This window comes from Lepisma saccharinum, chromosome 7 (assembly GCF_977018435.1).
Source record: "Lepisma saccharinum chromosome 7, izLepSacc3.1, whole genome shotgun sequence".
Classification (NCBI taxonomy): Eukaryota; Metazoa; Arthropoda; class Insecta; order Zygentoma; family Lepismatidae; genus Lepisma; species Lepisma saccharinum.
This window is the reverse complement of record NC_139235.1, coordinates 19,722,409-19,744,771: the sequence shown is the minus strand read 5'-3', so window position 1 is coordinate 19,744,771 and position 22,363 is coordinate 19,722,409. Positions and strand designations below refer to the sequence as shown.

General features: G+C 39.2%; 1 protein-coding gene across 1 annotated transcript in view; it reads right to left on the bottom strand.

Annotated features, from left to right (window-relative positions):
* GABA-B-R3 (gamma-aminobutyric acid type B receptor subunit 3) overlaps window positions 1-22,363 on the bottom strand; it is a 168,808-nt gene that overhangs the window by 5,012 nt on the left and 141,433 nt on the right. Inside the window, exon 13 of the mRNA XM_083126074.1 lies at window positions 2,843-3,020. Within this exon, the coding sequence (XP_082982200.1) occupies window positions 2,843-3,020 (178 nt within the window). The remainder of the gene's footprint in view (window positions 1-2,842; window positions 3,021-22,363) is intronic.

Sequence of the window (22,363 nt, the reverse complement as noted above, 5' to 3'; positions counted from 1 at the left end):
CGTGAAGCGCTGGGAGACATGCCTGAACCGGGGAGGAGACACTGTTGAGAAGTAGTGTATGAAGTATCCTTTCACGCGAGTCCATTTGTATTCACCTAATAAATACCTTCTGGAATTTACAGACTTTGTATTATTTTTGGTCATTCCTCATATTTGGTTACATAGATATCGTCGATCGATATTTTCCATACTCGATATATCGATTCGATTGATTGATTTTTATACAGTGCCTTTCACGGTCGAGTCTTCCGCGGATCGGCGGCTATTAAACCGGCCAGCGAGAGCGCGTCTGCCGGCAAACTGGATGCAACATCCGCGTAAATGGAACCGCTAGCTATGTAATGAAATAAGCTCGTACAATTACATCGACAGTTACAATTAAAATAAGATCGTACCTTGTTACAAGAGGTGTTGGAAATGATGTCCTCCTGCATCCACATGTTTATGGTATAATTTTAGGAAATTTTCGGCAACACACGCTGGTCCTCTTCCGAAATTATTAGGCGCATCCAGAAAGTAAGTTTGCATGGGGTCGTCATTATTTCATTCAATGATTTATTGCCACAGATACAAAACTTGTCCAGTTACTTGTCAACATGATTCCCGCCGGAATTCAGGCACTCGTCGTAGCGTGGGACCAACTTCTGTATACCTGCATCGTAGAAGTCCGCCGTCTGGGTGCCGAACCACTGTGTGACAAGCCGTCTGAACCTCTTCGTCACTGAAAATGTTGACCGAACAGGAACTTTTTCAGGTGCAAGAACAGGTGGTAATCACTGGGAGCGAGATCTGGGTTGTACGATGGATGATAGAACACCTCCCAACCAAACCTGTCCAGAAGGGTTGCAGTGCGCCTAGCCATATGCGGCTTCGCATTGTCGTGCAGCAAGGTCACGCCGGCACTGAGCTTACCGCGTGGCTTATTCTGAATGTCGCAATGTCCCCAGTGTTTCACAGTAACAGTTAGCGTTCAGTCTCACCTCTGGGCAGAAAATCGATGAGCAGAATACCTTGTCTGCCCCAGAACACCGTGCACATCACTTTTCGCGCCGACACAGTCTGTTTGAACTTCGTCCTGCATGGAGATCCACTGTGACGCGACGATCCTCGAATATGCGCTGCTGCACCTGCTCCACAAACTCGTCCATAACTGCCTATGGCGCTCGTCGTCATGCACATTTTGCCAGCCTTCAGTAAATGTTCTGCACCAATGAGGCACCATCTGCTTGCCCATGACGTCTGGTTCATACACCTGGCACAGCTGACGATGAATTTCCATCGGCTGTATGTTTTGTGCGTTCAAGAACTTGATCACCGAACGAACCTCGCACGCTGCGGGAGGTGGAATAAGAGCCGCCATGTTTCATCGCTGCCGCGACGCTACTGAGGACTTTCAGGAGACGTCTTCTAGGACATTCACTAGCCATGGCATGTGCCTCTCACGCATGCGCAAAACCGGTTTCAATACGCATGGCCTGTTACCTGTGGGCGAGTGGAGACTTACTTTCTGGATGCGCCTAATACTTCAAATTCTCTCCTGATGTTTTCTTTCAATTCTTCTAATGTATGGCTTCAAGTTTAAAAGTTTGGTAACTCGCTATGCAGACGTCATACAAATGTCTGTTTCGTGTGCAAAGCGCCGGAGGAATTTTTGAAAAGTGTGTACCAATCGTGCTCCAACGTCGTCTAGTGTCTCCCCAGTAAGCAAACAACGTTTTACCCTTCGCTTCTTATCAAGAACAGACTCCTGATTACCCCTGTTCACAAGTATCCAAACACTGTCTCTGTGTGTAAAACATGAACATCGGCGAATTCTGCTGCAAAACGTATTTTAACTTCCCAACAAGAATTCGTAATTACGTAAGGGTCGTACATAAAAATTCGTTGTTTCAAATTGTACGTATAGCGTGGCATTATCAGACTGCAGAAAAGCACCAGTAATACGTAAACTAAAACAAAACAATCCAAAACACTTGTTAACACCTTAACACTTCACAAACACGTGCACACTGGACACCAGCTACCTGGATACTGAAGCAGTGTTGCCACCATATGAGGGCACAATTTCCCTTTCCAAGGGACAAAATTTCCCTTTTGGACCAATTTTTTCTTTCACCAAAGCAAATTATATAATAATAATAATAATAATTAGTAGTAGTAGTGGTAGTAGCAGCATTATTAGTGGTGGTGGTGGAAGCAGTAGTAGTACGTAGTTAGGTATTCCGTTGAATTCGTTATTCGTTTGAATAAAAAATATTTTTTAAAAATTCACATTTCGGTTTCCTCACTTTTGACCAAATGTCCCAGGTTTGAATTCTGGTCAGGAATTCATTTAACCATTAATCCTCATCGTTACTATTTATCCAAAAATGCATAAAAGCAACGTACAATAGACTTAAAAGAGCAGAAACAAGTAGGATTAGCAAAATAAATAAATAACATAAAAATCTGGATATGAAATTCAAAATTAACATAAACTGTAATAATTTAGTCAGATGACCTTAAAATTTCCCTGCAATTCTGGTATTTTGAATCGAAATTCCCTTTTGGCTAAAATTTCGGTCCGAATTTCCTGCAAAAGGGAAGTTTCCCTTCATGTGGCAACACTGTCGCGTCGAGTGCCAAGGTCAACGTACACCTGTGGGTCTGAATGCCGGCAGACGCCCTCCTATCGCCCAGCGTGCTAGCCGCCGATTCACGGAAGACTCTACAGAGAAAGGAACGACATCGAAACGATATAGCCCACAGCCCTATCTCCAGCACACACATTCACGCTAACTTTATGCTCTACAAGTTCCCCCCTGACATTTACGTGACCTTTCCCACCCCCAACAGCCCTTACCTTCCTGGACGACTCGCAGATGGAGGATGTGGAGGCAGAAGACGAGTGGGGAGGTGATTCCAGCAGCTGCCTCTCCAGGCGAGAAATCTCCACGTCGAGAGCCGCCATCTCTCTCTTGTAGACCCTGTTCTGCACTTCCACCCTGTAATGCAGCTCGCGTCGGTCGTCAATCACGAACCTGCGGGGTTAGAAATGGGAATGAAAGTGATGCACGTCACCAAGTTCTTTATTTCTGTAAAGGTTGGGTTGTCAGCGTCGGGGGAAACGGGGAGACGCTTGTTTCTTGAAAGTTAGCTGCTTTCTGCCAAAGTGGGTGAATTTTGGAAAAGCCTGTCAAAAGTCTCAAGTTAAAATTCAGAAGTCGCACCTTTTCGACATAAATATTGACTGTTTGTGGTGTGTTTCGGGGGTAGAAAAATACAGTTCTAAAAATATTTCATTCATATTTCGAGTTTGCTTATGGGAATTTTCATTACTTTTTTTAAAGAAACAATGGGTACAGTATGTTGATTTGATAAAGTTTATTTTGCTTCGTTTTTCTGCCTTTTTAACTAATCGCAAAGATGAGGATGAGCGATGATATGATGAAATTGATGAAGGGACACTAACAAAGAACACCCATGCTCAAGCCGGGACTCGAGCCTGGGACCCCTGGCGGAGTACAGGATATGTTTTTGTTTGTGTGTTTTCTGTATTTTGATGGAAAATCAGATACACGCACATAATGTTTTGTTATTTTTTTGTTTCAAGTCCACTTTATGCACATGAAGGCTAATCGAGACCGGACCACTGTGTGCCTCCACCGGGTATCGAACCCGGGACGTCTTGACACACTCAATGCAATTTCGTAAGGATGACTGGGAGCTGACCGATGACTATTTCCAGAAGTGTCTCTTAGAAAACGAATTACTATTAATTCAATCTTGTATTAATTAATCAATTAGGTTTTAAGTTCCGTATCGTACCCAAGGTATTGGGTAAGAAGTGTAAAGTCTTAGCATAGCAGGAAGCAGAGAAGGGAATGCGGAATAAGCAATTAGGCAAACGTTAGGTGAGTGACTTGGGAGACGAGGAGGCTGTGAGTGTTGGAATTGACAGGGAGTGAGATCAGTTGGCGAGAGAGTAAGGACTGCAGATTGTGAGAGAGAAGCGAAGTGGAGAACGATTAGGACAATGGTGTGTGAGGAGATTGATGTCTGACAGGGAGGTCAGACAAGTGACATTTGAGAGGACAAGTGTGGGAATAATCTACATCTAATTATAAGGCAAGTAATATCCTTTTCTAAACCAATCCATATCGGTTCAGTCATGGAGAGTACAAAACCCATATATAACTTAAGTTAATTTCTATCGCCATTCCTTTAAATGTAACCTCTTGCATTTATCACATTTAGGCCAAGCGAGTGATAACCATCTGAAAGATGAATGAGGAATAACTACATCATCCCATACAATCTAAAGGTTTTGGTTCGATCCCAAACGCAGAATTACGTGGTAGAGATATGGGGCATTTGATATATGTAGCTTTATCTTACTTTGATTAATATTAGCCCGTATTTGCAAAGATCAAATCTGGCCCCTGAATTATTTTTAATGTTTTCAACCCCCTGTAATATTCTAAAATCGTAATATATCATTTTAAAGTGTACATTTGACTCCATACACAATATGCAATTAGTTCATAAGGTAATGAAGTGGAAAACGAGTAATGCTTGGTCTGGGATTCGAACCTAGAACCTTTCGATACGAACATTATGTAACGACCGCCATGTTAGGCAGATTTCAGTCGTATATTGGCAATTATCTTATTCGTATACTTTCAAGTTAAGAACTTGGATTAAATTATTTATACTAAATTTATTTGTTTTTATAATTCATGTATATATTTACGTTTTATCCTATGTTATAATATTATTCGCTTATTTGCAACATTTATTCAGAATTTATAGGCTAATAATTATCCCAAATAATATATGCAACGTTTTCATTGTTTTTCAAATCCAAAATGGCTAGGATTATTACTATCTTTCAAGCAAATTTTGTTGTTTAAGCACATGTTAAATACATTTCTTCTTAATATCGATTTTTGTTCAACAATGCAAAAGATTGAAGTAATTTGTCTTTGTTATAAACTAAATCTTTATTTAATCATTTTTTTTATGTGCAAGGGCAAATATGAATTATTTGATAAAATCAGTTTAGTTATTTCTATATAGTTTAATATTGAATTAGTGGCCGCGGTGGCTCAGTCGGACAGTCTGGCTCGAGCAGTGGTCTGAGACGGTTGTGTTTGCGCGTCTCTGTAATAGCTCGAAGTCACGTAGCGCGTATTACTCGCGAGTCCGGTTGAAGTGAAACACAACGACGCTGCCAACATGGTAATCAAGAGATTGAATACACTAAAACTGAACTTCAGTCAAGTGCGAAGGAAACCAACTTCGACGGAAATACACAATTGGATTAGCAAGACGATGAAATTGAAACCGGAACAAGTAGTAAGTATTGAAGTAGACAATTAGAGACGTTGTATCTTTCTGAAACTACTATCGAAAGTAGTGTGAACAGTTGTTGCTGCAGTCAAACGGAAAGTATAAATATAGTGACGAAGACGGGGACTGTCCAGTGCTTGTTACGTGGTCGGATGCAAATTACGTGATAGTTAGAGTGCACGTTGTACCGAGTGAACTGTCCGATGACGCTATTCGATCGGTGCTGAGTGCGTACGGTCAGATAATATCCTTGGACGATGAACGGTATTCCAGTGATCATATTTATCCGGTAAGAACTGGCCGTAAAATCGCCAAAATGAATCTAACTCGTGCGATTCCATCGTACGTCACAATCAGTGGCGGACGATACTGGGTGACATATAGCGGGCAAGACCGTACTTGCAGTCACTGTGACCTTAGTGACCATTTTTACGTTAGCTGTCCGTCCCGACGTCGTCAAATGGAGAAACCCGAAGATACGTCCTATGGGTTTCTTGGGAGAGACCACAAAATATGTGCGTACGCAGATGATGTGACCGTAATCGTGAAAGATCGGCTAGACTTGACTCGTATGGAGGCAGTACTTGAAACGTTACGAAAGCAGACGGGACTTAGTTTGAACCAAAAGAAATCTAAAATCTTACCCCTAGGGTGTAACCCCACTCTGTGGACTGAACCTGTAACTATACCCATTGTAGATCAAGTGACAATTTTGGGAATAAACTTCACTACGACCATCACAGAGACTGTCTCCAGAACTTTTACAACTATTCTCCCAAAAATCCAGGCAGTGTTGAACATGAACCGTTATAGACAATTATCCTTACGCTCTAGAATACAGTATGTGAACATGTTTGCATTATCGAAGTTGTGGTATGCTGCGCAAGTTTTGCCTGTCCCTGCGAAAGTCGCGGTGCAAGTACGAAAGATGATAACGCGCTTCATATGGCATGCACATTTGTTTCATGTCGCACATGAAACATGCCTCCCAGCAAGTAAAGGAGGACTGAACTTCCGCCAAGTGGAGAGACGAGCCTCAGCCTTGTTTCTACAACGGAACATTGAGTTGCTTCTGCACTACACTGATAGTTTAACAGCAAGATTACTACATACTCTGATAGATGAAGTGGAACTGCGAACACCCATTTATCCAGGGAAGATCCCTTCCCACTACAACTATTTGAGGACAACTCTTGTCGAGTTTTGCTATCACCTAATCGGTTCACCTCACATGGATGTCGATGGCATGACAGTGAAATTTTTCTATAACCAATTGACTTGCAGGTTACACCACCAGCCACGAATTGTGCTTCTCCGAACTAATGTAGTGTGGTCAAACGTATGGAGAAATATATCTGCCTCTCATCTTTCTAACCGCGTTCGATCTTTGTGGTACCTAGTAGTTCACGATGCCATTGCGACCGGTGCTCGAAAGTGGCGATACCAAATGACTGACAGTGCTGTATGTTCCAATTGTCATCAAGCTGAAGACACTTTACGACATCGCCTCGTAACATGTCCCGCAACGGTAGATCAATGAAAGTATTTGTGTAAATGACTTGGTACTATATGTAGAACAACGCCCGATACATTTACTGTAGATCATTTATTGTTACCAGATTTTGTGTTCTTCCCTCTTACTAAAGTAAGAGCGGTCCAGTTTTTAGTAGCTCAATATATTTATTATATTTTAGGAAATAATTTAGTGTCAATGCAAATTTCGCTGCAATATCACTACAGTGAGCATTATTACCAGATGGACCAAGCCAACCGCAAAACACTCTATGCAAATTTCTTTCAGGCCCTTTTCTTGTAAGTACACCTAATTATGTAATCTAGATCTGATATATGTGTAATGTTATCATAGGATCATGTAAGTAGTCACTACTGCATAAAATAAAGAATATTAAAAGAGAAAAAAAGTCGGTAACGCGTCTGACTACTATGCTCAAGGTCCCGGGTTCGATCCCCGGCCGGTTCAAATCCGGGAACTTTTCTAACGTTGGAAGCGGCCCCGGCGTCCACCCAGCATCGAATAACATAGGTACCTGGGGGAAACCCTGGGGGGTAAAGGCGGTCAGGGGCGTGATGCTGATCATCACCCCCACTCACGACCGGATCAAGAAAGTGTAGGGCGTTACCCCCACACCCCCTATACGCCTTCATGGCGTAGTGCTAAGCACAGGGGAGCACTTTTTTTTAAATATTGTAATACTATAGCAAGGTATATCTCCCTCGTTTTCAATAAAATATCGTATTCCTATTGGCTGTTTACGTTAGGATTGGGGGAACCACGCTTCGTGTTCTTGGCGATGTAAAAACCTCCACGTTGGCATTTTTAATTGTTGCCAACCTGAACTTTAGCTTACTATCGCTAATTAACATTGATGTGTTGTATAAATTATCAATTTTTCTTGTGTTATTTTATGGTATGAGTTTGTATTATTGTAAGATAGAACAATCTGCTATGCTGCGCCTCGCGCTTGAGGTAGGCAGTTGAGGTCTTGCTATTAACTGTGAAGGCGGTTCGCGGACTCTCGTGTTAAATAAGTTCCTTATCACTGCTTACGAGCGTGCATGACCCAACAAAATATAATTTTAACTTGTGCGAATCAGTATCTACGCGCGCGATTCGTGATTAAAGATTTTGGACATTTTAATTATAAAGTATTTGAATTTTATTTACTGTCACGTGTCGCAATTCGGTGGTTTCCTTCCTGGAGGAAGGGTGGATCGTCTTAATCCCGATCCCTGGGTGATAACTGGTACTCCGTGTGTTGCCAATTCGGATCTCCATACTTTGGAGTTACGAGTGGTGGCACGTTGCAATTATGAGTAGTGAACTCGACGCCCCAGGCCACATAGACGCAAAGAATAAAAAAATATAAAAGAGCCTATTGCAAAATTACAAATCACATCTGAATCTACGCATTTACAGCAAAGGATACTCTGACATGCCGCCACAAAGTGACACAATAATGGAGAAATGGAGTGAAGAAGATTTTCAAACCAGTATACGATGATTGATAATAAAATTAGGCTGCCATGATTAGTGATAAAATTTGGTGTGTCCATTAATACTGTCCATCTCTCAAGTTATAAACCTGTCCTGTTGTGAGCGGCAATAGCAACGAAGTGGAGGCTCAAGGCAAAAGATCGTTTGGTAAAGTGGTCAAGTGTGGAAATACAGAGGAAGAGAGAAAGAGAGGGACATTAAGAACGAAAAAGGAAGAGAATAGAGAAAAGACAATGATCAAAAGTGAGGGCGAGAGAGAGAGAGAGAGAGAGAGAGAGAATAAAAGATAAAAAGAGCCAAAAGTCCCAGGACACCTTTTTTCTGTGAAACGGATGCGGTAATGGCAGATCCAACTTCAACTGAGTGAATCGGAGTAAGTTGTGATGTGCTTCCGTGACATGGTCGCTATCTTGAAGTCCACAACTTTGGATCGAGGTCAATTTTCTTCAAATGGCAAGGGGGTCATGCGGGTCATCAAAACACATTAGAATTTTCCAAGAAATGCAATGCTGCAATTCGTTTTGTGATAGCTGGAACGGTTCAAAAGTTGTTGACACTGAAAGGTGGCAACCGCGTGCTGCGGTACCCACTTGTATGTCCTAGAGGATGTGCTCAATGTGGTTCCCATCGTTCCGACCACTCTTCGAGGCGTGAGATCCACTCTGCGTGGACCCGCATGAGCATCTGTGGAGATATTTGCTCACAGGCCTGCATGATGCGGTAGCGAAGGTGGTGTGCGTCGCGGATTTTCTCGGAGTACACAAGCTGTTTCAAGTAACCCCATTGAGAAAAGTCCAGGTGAGTGATGTCGGGATATCTTGGTGGCCATTGAACGGGACCCAATCCAGTGACTGGGGAGTTGCAAATCTAGCCACTGACGAACCTCTCGTTCGTAGTGGGGTGGTGCCCCATCTTGCTGGAAGTAACGGGGGAAGATGCCGTCTTCTGTGAGAAGGGACGGAAACACTATTTTTCTGAAGCAGTTCAAGGTAGCGCTGAGCAGTGAGCGAGGTGTGGAGGAATATAGGACTGATGATACGGGTGCTCCATGTGCCACACAACACCATTACCTTCGCACCGATGACTTTCTTGGACTCGTCGAACCAGTGAAGGTTTGTATCACCCCAGTACCGGTGGTTCGCACGGTTTACATAGCCATTGACATGAAAATGCGATGCACTGTGCGAACGAGGGATCTTGTTGGTGCTGAAGGAAGGCCCAGGTACAGAATTTGACCCGTCTACTGTCTGGCTGCCTTAGCTGAGACCATGGACGGAAGTGCGCATGCGCCAACTGGACGCGTTCATTGGAAAAATGGGGGTGACGGCACTTTGTTCAGGAAGCGGGTTTCGAGAAAATCGTCTGCTGTGGAAACAACAAAGAAGTTTCAAACGTAGTAACATCGCCGCCAAAATACGTAGAGATTTTTACCAATTATGTAAGGGTACAGAGTGAAAAAAACAAAACAATCCATATACTATATAAGCAAACGGAACATGTCAGGAAAGTATTCATTACGTCACATTAGTAGATAAACTTGTTTGTAAACCAGGAACTTTATTTTGGATCATTCAATTAAATTGGTCTCCTTTGTAAATCGTATAATTAGCACAAATGTACACAGCAGTAATCAGGATAGTATTCACAAATAATAGTATTATTATGCAAAGTATTATAAATACAATAAAGAAAATGTAGTAACTGAATGATTTTTGGCATTCTGTATTGTGTCGAGGTCGTTTTGTGGAATGTGCAACAGGAACCAAAACGTCACAGTTTTCTTTGTTCCATTTCGAAACGGTGTAAGAGACAGAAAGCAGTAATAAACACAGCAAACAAACCCTAGCAAGCAAAAGCAACAGGGTGGTGTTCTACCTGCTTCCCCTCTCGCGTTTGGAATAGTACTTTCCAGCTAGTTTCGTTTCCCTTGGCCGGACTGTATCTGACATAGGCTTGCGCACAGGACATGCCCCCCTAATCATGGACATCCCCAGATTTCTTCCACAGAGGGACAAGCAAGGTATTTTTTCATGGGGCATATTACCCTGATAATAGTGTTGCCACTTCAGAAAACAACATTTGAATCTGAATTTATCGCATTCCTGCATCCCCATTATAATAATTAATGTAAATTATTATGACTGAAATCAAATTATACGTGTGAAAATGTACTTTTAGGTTGACATTCCAGTTATTCCAGTCCCCTTCCAGACGTCCATGCCCCTATATTATTATATTTTCACCTAGAAATTTAGGATATAGTAATCTTATCGCCGTTATTATACGATATTATACTCTTAAAGAAAACGAAGCATCTTCAAGCCGATGAAAGTTCAAAGCAACTAAGGGGAAAGGGGGTGCAGTGGCGCAAGCACAGGGGGCAGGGGTCATTGCCCCCCAAACTTGGACGGGAATCAATTTTAGGGAGGGAACATGAATGTAAAGGAAAGCAAGACTAGCAGAATCTAAGAGTAGCAGGACAAAAGGATACTCAAGATGAAATTAGTTTTCACGTCTTTCTTGCATTATTTCTTCCAGACGACCAAGAAAACCTGCAGGGGGACACAGAGGGGCAATTGATCCCTCGATTTCAAATTTTATACAAATAATAATAATACATTTCGTAAAAGTATGTATATATATATATATATATATATATATATATATGGAGGTGTATGGCGTATTGGTAGCGCCGTCGTCTTGTAATCAATGTCGATACCCGGCGGAGGCACACAGTGGTTCGGTACCCACTTTAACTGTAGGTCCAGTCCCAATTAACCTTACATTGCATAAAGTGGACATAAACACCAACTCAATCAATCAATCAATAATATTGGAACAAAGGTAAGACTTCGTGACCTTGACAAAGTGTAGCCAGCATACGAACTGAAAGGTATGAAGAAGGGTCCACCTGTGGTTTCAATGGTGCGGGAAATAAAGTAAAAGAAATATTCAGACGGTCCCTACTAGTTAAGGGTTAAATATGCATCATATATAATACGCTCAAAATGTACTTGTATAAAATTTGATTATGGTAATTGAACGTTATGTCCAACGCAAGTGATTCAACTTTGTAATAGACGATTGGAATTTCACCACTTAAATTATGAAATTAATTGATCCACTGAGAGAAGCTAACCAGAATTAATTTAGTTTTAGTTGAAAATATTAGTTTTATCTACAAACCACGTTTACGAGTAATTCTTGTATTGCTTACATGCTTACGAATAAATAAATGGTTACCAAGTTTTCAATGCAGAAAATTTAATTATTTTTCCTCTTTTGTTCACTTTGGGTTTATTTCTTCTTCCCATAATTTTATCTCTAGAATAAATAGTCTGCTTTTCACAATATAAAAATCCACTCTTGCGATGTTTAGACTCAATCATGCTCAGTCTTCTGCTCGTAACGTTATCACTTACGTATACAGGGTGATTGGAAATTCGACCTATTCCTGGAAAGGAGTAATACTAGAGCACATTTGCAACAAATTTGACCCTATGCAACGGGGGTCGGAAATCAAAGGGTTTCGAGTTATTGCAGTTTGTAGATTTTCGTGACATATTCCGACTTTCGACCAAAAAACTACTAATTGTGAAAAAACTACTACACCCTGGGCACTTAATCGACACGTTGCTAACAGCTGACGAATGAGTGACTACTGGGAAAAAAATTCATGCCCAAAATTCCCATACCCACAGAAAGAAACAGTCATTGGAGCACACGTCATGAAGAAATTTGGAAATTATCGTTTAAATCGAAGAGGATTACTCAAAAAAATGGTAACACACCTTAAAAATTACGGAAAAAACTTCCTCATTTCATAAGCTCTCCAAAAAGATACAAATGTTGTCAACTGGCACTCGGGTTGGGGGAAAATCTGAATAAAAAGCGGAGAAGGCGCGTTGTAGACCTCTTTGTAAAGTGCGTGTCCATTCGTGAGTTGCGAAGAACAAGAAATGTGCGAAGTGCAGCAGACGTTATTTTTAAAAATGCACAATTTCTTTCATGGTGATTGCAATTACGAGTTATCCTTAGATATCCGCCGTTTATTTCTTGAGTGTAAGACGAAAATTTCTTCAAATAAATGGCGAAAGTGATCCGAGATGCGAAGAATTGGACGCGCCGTTGTCACATTTCGAGGATAAATGTGTCGCTTGTTTATAGTTTCCGCATGTTAAAATCACTTTCAGGCACCTTAAAACGTCGAAATGTGCAGATTGGAGAGAAAAAAGTTGGAATTTTCGAGGGGGTACGATCGATCACCAGCCTCCAATGTTTCCTCATGTAACATTTATCTAATTTGGATATTGGTTACCAGTCTGCCAGCTCCAGTTATAATCCGGTTTGCTTTATCTTGTACACATCGTAGCGCTTTTAGCGCAGTGTTGCCATACAACAAACATATGCCATCACATTGACTGCCACAACAGAATAAAAATAATCCATGAGGGTCACAATGTTTTATTACAAGAATATAATAAAAACGTTCAAAGCAATATGTTTCTTAATGAATAGATGAAAAGTTGTTATTTTTAATTATTTTTTGTGCTTGAGTCATATGCAACTCACGGGGCGCTAGAATCAATTGAGTCACAGCATGCTTATTGTTTCTTTTATGAGTATTGTTATAATTATTTTTCTGAGCATTGAGGCTTTTATTTGCAACATTACTCTATTGTATCGATATCGTTCGAGGAGCTGGCCAGCAATAATTCAACGCCAAAAGCACAATCGGAAAAACTTCAAAACATTTCAGAAGTTAATATATACAGGGTGACTGGTAATTAGATGTATTCCCTGAAAGGGGTTAAAGTAGAGACAAATTGCAATAAATTTGACCATATGATACCCCGTCCGAAAATTAGTAGTTTTCGAGATAATCGAGTGTCTTTTGTTTCTTTAAAAAATGACAATTTTCCACATAAAAAGATGAATTGAGAAAAAAACTGCTCACTGTATGGAACTTATTTCAGCGTTTTCTGATAGCTAACAAATAAGCGGTTCGCTGAAAAAAAGTTTTTCCCAAATAACAATCACATGTAAGTAACGGGTGGGTCTAAACTTACAAGTGATGATAAAAAATTGCACTCTTAGTTTACTTGGCAACGTATTAATAACAAAGATGGTATGACACGAAGCGTACAAATTACTTAAATTACTTCCTTGTGACATCTGCTATCCAACAAGGTACAAATGTTGCTAACATTCACATTTGTGTACAAGAAATAATACTTCATTCATCTTCATGTGAATGGAATCAATGAACTAAACAATTAAAGAACATTACACGTCTTGCTCAAAGTGGGCACCTCCGTTACGAATGCAGGCACGCAGGTTTTTAAGGACATTTGGTCTCTTAACTCCTGATGTGATGGTGTCCTTGATGTGTTGACCAGCTGTTAAGATCCTCTCCCTGAGCTCTTCTTGCGAGTTTACCTGTGTCTTGTCATGTGGCTCCAAATGTAAAAGTCCCACCCGTTACTTACTCACTTATTTGGGAAAAACTTTTTTTTCAGCGAACCGCTTATTTGTTAGCTATCAGAAAACGCTGAAATAAGTTCCATACAATGAGCAGTTTTTTCTTAATTCATCTTTTTATGTGGAAAATTGTCATTTTTTAAAGAAACAAAAGAAACTCGATTTTCTCGAAAACGACTCATTTTCGGACGGGGTATCATATGGTCAAATTTATTGCAAATTGTAGTGTAATTGGCCCTACAACCAGTGCCGGAAAGTATGAACCCCCCTCAAGCAGATTTGGCTATACTTAAAACAAGCTCAACATGCCCATATGAGCTTTTTGCTCAAGTGTGGAACCCTGTCTAATCCAAGATTTTTGTAAAAAATGCTCTCGGGAATTTTCCGGAAAGTATGACCCCCCTCAGATTGATTTGCCTACACTTATAAAAGGCACTTCTGTCAGATTGTTGTCCATAAACGTGTTAAAAATATGCCCCTCTTCATATTTTTTTTGCCCACACTTAAAACTAAGCCAAAAATGCTCATAAGAGCCACACACACACCCACCCACACCCACCCCCACCCACACCCACCCACACATATTTACTTCCGGTCCACTTCCGGTCCACTTCCGGTCCACTTCCGGTTCACTTCCGGTCCACTTCCGGTCTACTTCCGGTCCACTTCCGGTCCACTTCCGGTTCACTTCCGGTCCACTTCCGGTTTGCCTACTTCCGGTCCACTTGTGGCCAAGTTGTGGCCTATTTCTGATATTTTTATCCAGTATAGAGTTTTGATTTGAACCCCAAGAAATTGTATATAAATACCAATGCCAAAAATATCAACACACATACACATACACACACATACACATACACATACACACACACACACACACACATACACATACACACACACACATACACATACACACACACACACACACACACACATACACACATACACACACACACAAAGCACAGTGCTGAACCTAACTGATATTTTTATCCAGCATAGAGTTTTGATTTGAAACCCAAGAAATTGTATATAAATACCAAAGCCAAAAATATTAAGTGTATACACACATACACACATACACACACACACAAAGCACAGTGCTGAACCTAACTGATATTTTTATCCAGCATAGAGTTTTGATTTGAAACCCAAGAAATTGTATATAAATACCAAAGCCAAAAATATTAAGTGTATACACACATACACACATACACACATACACACACACACAAAGCACAGTGTTGAACCCAACTGATATTTTTATCCAGCATAGAATTTTGATTTGAAACCCAAGAAATTGTATATAAATACCAAAGCCAAAAATATTAAGTGTATACACACATACACACATACACACATACACACACACACAAAGCACAGTGTTGAACCCAACTGATATTTTTATCCAGCATAGAATTTTGATTTGAAACCCAAGAAATTGTATATAAATACCAAAGCCAAAAATATTAAGTGTATACACACATACACACATACACACACACACAAAGCACAGTGCTGAACCTAACTGATATTTTTATCCAGCATAGAGTTTTGATTTGAAACCCAAGAAATTGTATATAAATACCAAAGCCAAAAATATTAAGTGTATACACACATACACACATACACACATACACACACACACAAAGCACAGTGCTGAACCTAACTGATATTTTTATCCAGCATAGAGTTTTGATTTGAAACCCAAGAAATTGTATATAATAAACAACAACAAAAATGCCGAATCAAAAACATTGTAATGAATGCAATAAGAATATATCCAGCTCCAATTGGGCCAAGCACCAAAAGATTTGTGACCCAGACAAATACAGAACTCCCACAAAAATATGCCCCAAATGCCATAAAAAATATAGCATGCAATACTTCACATATACACATAAAGATACTTGCTCTGCACAGTCATCAACACAACCATCTACATCTGGTCTGAAAAGGAAGCATGAAGCACCTGTTAATGCTGGACCTGCAAAGCAGCCACGCTATGCAGCACCTATCCGTAGCAGTTTTAAAGGCCAATTAAAGGATTACCGGTTTGTATCAGAGCCAAGATGTGACATTAAGAATTTTTTGAACAGTATAAATTCTGATCTGTAGGCAATTCTTAATGCACAAAATGGCTCTTATAAACTGTCCCTTAAATTGTTTGCACAATATAAGAAACCAAATGGCACAAAATTTATACAGCCCCACAAAACAGAAACTGTACCAGTATATTCAAACGCAAATTCAGACACAATAATAAGCAGTTTGATAAATCAATTGAATATTAAACACTCTGAATTTGCAGCAAAAGAATCAGGATGGAGCCTATGCGGCTCTCCACACAAGTTATATGTTAATATTTCTGAATTCAACCCATTACAAGGTTCTACATATCTGCCATTACCTGCCAATATTAAAAACAAACAAGCCGTGGTTAATATAAAAAATAATGATGAGAAATGCTTTTTGTGGTGTATTTTAGCTGCTTTGTATCCAGTTTCAAGGAATCCTGAGAGAATAACTTATTACAAACAACATGAGCACGATTTTGACGATGCAATGGAGGGTTTAGAATATCCAATGTCTGTTCAGAATATTGATAAATTTGAAAAAAGGGCCAAGCATATCAATGGCAAACAATTATCTATTAATGTATTTACTTGTTCTAGTGGCCGTGACAATTGCTTGATAGATCCTCTCAGAATCAGTACACTTGATGATGAATCTGCTGTTCCGATTGATCTTCTCTTAATTGAAAAGGATGGCACAAATCATTACACTCTGATACATAATCTTGAAGCTTTAGTGAGAACACAGCAAGGCAAATCTAAGACAATATTCAAGTTGTGCAGAAGATGTTTAACTGTATTTGATGGTAGAAAAATGGTGAATGGGGTTCGTGAAAAAAATGCAGAAATTGCTAAAAACAAGTTAATTGAGCATCTGAAATACTGTGGCAACCATAAACCTGTTCATATGGTGATGCCCAATCCAAGTGAAAATTGCAAATTCAATAAGTTTGAAGCCTTGTTGGAACACCCAGCATATATTGTCTGTGATTTTGAATCAAATCTCAAACCTCTTTCATTCTGCAATCCAGATCCTGAAGAATCTTCAATTACACCATACCAGCTACATGAACCTTCCAGCTTTTGTTATATAGTTATACGGGATGGTGTAGCTAGTGAGCCACACTTATACATGGGACCAAATGCCATCAAAATATTTGCACATAGAATAGAAAATGAGTGCCGTGACATAGCATCTAATATCTTATTAAAATCAAAGCCTATGTTGCCTTTAACAGAGAAACAGATTGAAGATTTCAACAATGCAGAAAAATGCCCGGTATGTGATTCTGAATTTTCAGATACAAATATCAAGGTGAAACACCATTCTCATACAGATGGTAAATTCTTAATGGCCCTGTGTAATAGCTGTAATATTAAGATCAAGAGACCAAGATTTGTCCCCATATTTTGCCATGGAGCATCCAATTATGATTTCCATCATCTGGTCAGATATGAGGGGTTTGACAAGCAGAATTTAAACATTTTAGCTGAAAATGATGAAAAATATATATATCTATTAGCAAGATAATTAAAGTTAATGGTGTTTCTATTCAATTAAGATTTCTTGATTCTTACAGAATTTTATCTGCTAGCCTGGCTACACTGGCCACTCAATTATCTGATGATCAATTCAAAATCACACGTGCCTTGTTTCCAAATCAGGACCTGAAATTAATTAGGCGGAAGGGTGTATATCCATATGATTATGTTACAGATTTTTCTAAATTTGATGAGTGTTCTCTGCCACCACAAGAAGAGTTTTACAGCAAAATCAGAGGATCTGGAATCACTGATGAAGATTATCACCATGCCCAATTGATGTGGAACAATTTAAAATGCCAGACATTTGGTGATTATCACATGGCATATTTAAAACTTGATGTCACCCTCTTAGCTGATATACTTCAGGCATTCAGAAAATCTTCCATGCAAAATTATAGACTGGATCCAATGTATTTTTACAGTGCCCCGGGCCTAGCATGGTCTGCAACGTTTTTGAACACTAACATGCATTTGGATCTGATCCACGATCAAGATAAGTATCTGTTTATGGAGAAAGGTATAAGAGGAGGGATGGTGCAATGTTCCCAGAGATATGCCAGAGCAAATAACAAATATATGCCTGATTATGATCCAGCACGGCCATCAAATTATATAACGTATGTAGATGCAAACAGCCTCTATGGTCATGCCATGATGCAAAAACTGCCATATGCAGGGCTTGAATGGGTTGAAGATTTTAATATTAAAGATCTTAAGAATTTTGATGACAGTGACTATGGCCTCTTCATAGAGGTTAATCTGACAATTCCAGATAATTTACACAACAAATTTTCTGATCTGCCCCCAATTCCCGAGGTTCAGTGCTCACCTGGCTCTAAACAGAAGAAGCTCATGATGACTCTGGAGCCGAAACAGGGTTGTGTCTTATATTACAAAAACCTCCAGTTCCTGATGAAACATGGTGTCCAAGTAAACAAAGTTGGAAAAGTTTTGAGGTTCAGGCACTCAGAATGGTTGAAACCATACATTGATACAAATACAGAGCTTCGAACATCTGCAAAGAGCCAATTTGATAAGGGCTTGTTTAAATTGATGGTGAATTCAGTGTATGGCAAAACTATTGAAAATGTCAGAAAACATACCGATGTTAAAATAATTACTGACCCCAGCCTGAGCAAAAAATTGGTTGCAAAGCCCAACTTCAATTATAGAAGAATTTATGATGAGCACATGGCACTTTTCAACATGAAAAAAACAAAGATCAAATTTGATAAATCTATTTATGTAGGGGGTGTGATATTGGAATCGTCCAAATTACATATGTTAACATTGTATTATGATGTGCTGAAACCTTTTTATGGTGATCGTGTAAAATTATTGTACATGGACACGGATAGTTTTATTCTTGATATTCAAACAGAAGATGTTTATCAAGATATGTCACAGCCTGAATTGTTTCAATACTTTGATACCAGTGAACATACAAGAATTCAACCCCACAACAAAAAGGTGCCTGGCAAGTTAAAAGATGAGACACTTGGTGATGTTATTGTGAAATTTGCTGGGTTAAGTGCCAAGATGTACACTTTTGAAACATGTAGTGGCGCTGTTGCCAAAAAGGCCAAGGGTATTGGCAAAGTAACTGTTGAAAAAGATCTCCAATTTGAAGATTATGAAAATTGCCTCAAATCCCAGAATTTAATCAAAACATCAGAATCCAGAATTCAGATTGTGGATCACTTATTGACTTCAAATATTGTAAGAAAAGTGGCCCTGGACCCACATGATGATAAGAGATGCATTTTATCATGTGGCATACATACTCTACCATGGGGGCATTGTGATTTGAAAAATGGAAATCAATGCCCAATTACAGAGCATGATTTGAAATAAATAAACATGCCTATGAACTTATTTGGGTTCAAAAAACAGGCTATTATGGAGCTGCCAACACCACAACCCTCTCCTGATATGCTGTCTAAACTGAGTGGCTTGTTAATTATTCATCTGAACAGCATATTTACAGATAATGATGATGAAACAGGCAAAATATTGTACATATTTAACAATAATTTAAATCATTACCAATTACCTGTAGGTGGGCAATTGCAATTTATTACAACCCCTGAGGGTGATGTCAAGATTTCAGTAGGGAGAAATATTTATAGAATTAAGCACTCAAACATGATTTCTGGCACTGTTTATACTGTTTCTGCTGGTGACTGCTTATATATTGAGGTCCCTGGATCTTATGACAAGCTTATGCCCTTTTTTATAGAATTAAGAATCAGATACTCTATAATAAATAACCACTAAAACAAAAATGCCTAATGATATATTTGGCCATACAAGACATGAAGATCACAGTGATGAGATTCTGATGCTTGATGTCAGAGTCAAGAAATTAAGAAGTGATTTACAAGCTTTACAAACCACACTCAATGCCAGTCTTCAATTAGAAATTACAAATTTGCAATCACAATGCATGGACCCTCTTCTTAAAATTGATTCTGAACTCAAATTGTTGCTTCAAAAATATACTGATCTGGCAACATTAGATAATTTTCAAAGTTTAGAAGAAGCTGTAGCAGCTCTTCAAGCCAAATTTAAGACCCAGGCTAACAACTCTGAGCAATTGAAACAACAATTGGAAGAGCAGATAAATAATGTCCAGGCACAGCTCCAAACAATTGTCAAAAGCATAAAATCACAGGAAGATTTTGATCTAGTGATTTCCACTCTAAAAGAACAGATTCAGTCACTCCAAATACCTAATCTGGACCCCTTGAACAATGCCATAGCCGAGGTTAAAGAAAAAATTGAGACGCTTGAAAATTTTATGAACAATTTGCCATCTTCTGATGCTTTGAATGCAATAACTCGGAGTGTAGCAAATATTAAGCTGCAACTTGAAACATATGAAGATTTTGGAAAAATTCAAAGTACCATAACCCATCTTGAGGGTACAATAGCAGCAGTGCAAAGTGATTTGACAAATGTACAAGAATCCCGCCTGCCCGGTATTATAGATACTCTTGTCAGTGTCCAGCACCAAATCACAAAGCTTGAAAACCTCAACACTGAATCTGAACTATCTCATTTTCATCATTTGATTGATGATATTCAAACAAAACTTGAAATTTTACAACAATCCACACCCACTCAGGCAGATATAGCCCTGCTCCAAAATGCTATGCAAAATGTGGCTGATGCTTCTGAATTAAACAATGTAAAATTGGCACTTGAATCTTTGCAAAATACAGTATCAAATCTTCCTACATCACAGGAACTTAAAAATATTAAGAGGGCAGTGAATAGGATATTGAAATCAGAAGATATCAAGAATATCCAAGCAGAGATCAAACATCTCACTCAGACAGTGGCCACTCTACCAACCAATCAACATATTAATGAACTGCATGCCCTGTTTGAGGATATCAGAAGACAGGTCCATGATCTTACTGCTCAAAATTCAAAATTGGCAGTTGTTGAAAATCTACAGCAAATTGTAGCTAATATCAAGCAACAGCTAGGAACCATGGAATCCAATCAAGCAAATGCTCTGTCTGTTTTTGCCACCCAGCTACAAGAAATTGTGCAACAATACAAAAAACTTGTTGTGGACATAAAAATCAAGCCAGGCCATGATGATGTTGTTAGGACCATCAATGAGCACCTTGAATCTGTAACAAGCAGATTGCTTACAGCAGAAAAGGAAATAACAGGCATAATCGAGAATCCAAAACATACAGTAATTCTTGAATTGTACAGCATCCCCAACAAAGAATATGATTCACAATTTACACCAGGTGGCAAAATATATATGCTGTCCCCTGCACAATTTTATTACCAGTTTTTTGTTGGGGGCACACTGAGACCAATCAAGATCAAATATTGGCTACAACCACAGGCACACCACTACCCCACCTTATCAATAACAAATGCTGACAACAAACCAAAAATCACCAGTGTAGAGTTAGAGGATTTTACAGATCCCAATACATTAGAAACATCTTTTGCTGAAGATGATGGCTCTCTGGAATTTCATATACAAATAGGAGACAAATTATATTTAGAAAATCCTGTAGTATCAGCTGCTGAACACCCCATAGTTGCAATATTCTTGTTTTCATATTATGTCTAGACAAATTATTGTTGATGAATTACACAGACAAGCCAGACATAATTATAAGAGACTCCCAGTAGTCACAAAAGGCATAGATGATTTATGGCAGAGCGACTTGATTGAAATGGCAAGTGGACAGTTGAAAAACTTAGACAAAATCAACAAGGGCTACAAGTATCTACTCACTGTAATAGACACATTTTCAAAATTTGCCTGGGCTGTGCCACTCAAATCCAAGACTGGAAAATGTGTTACAGAAGCCCTCAGGACAATCATCAATCAGAGTGGAAGATCCCCGCGCTATTTGCAAACAGATAATGAAAAAGAATTTTATAATTCAGTGTTTCAACAATTTATTAAAAGCCAGGCAATAAAACATTATTCGAGTTACAGTGATCTCAAAGCCTCAATTGTAGAGAGATTCAACAGAACCTTAAAAAATCTTATGTATAAACAATTTACCCTCCAAGGTAATTATAAATGGATTAATATTCTTCCAGAACTTCTACATAAATATAACAACTCGGTCCATTCCACAATCAACATGAAACCCTCTGAAGTAACTTCATCTGATGAGCAAAAATTGATCAGCACTGTTTATTATCCTAGATACCAGCCAACAACAAGAAAGGCCAAATACAGGGTGGGTGATCAAGTAAGAATCAGCAAATATAAGCACTTATTCAAAAGAGGCTTTACAAGAAACTGGAGCACTGAATTATTTACAGTGGTTCAAGTTAAACCTGGGACCCTTAACACATATATAATAAAAGATCATCGAGGAGAAATTCTCAAAGGCAGATTCTATGAAGAAGAACTCAGCAAAACTAA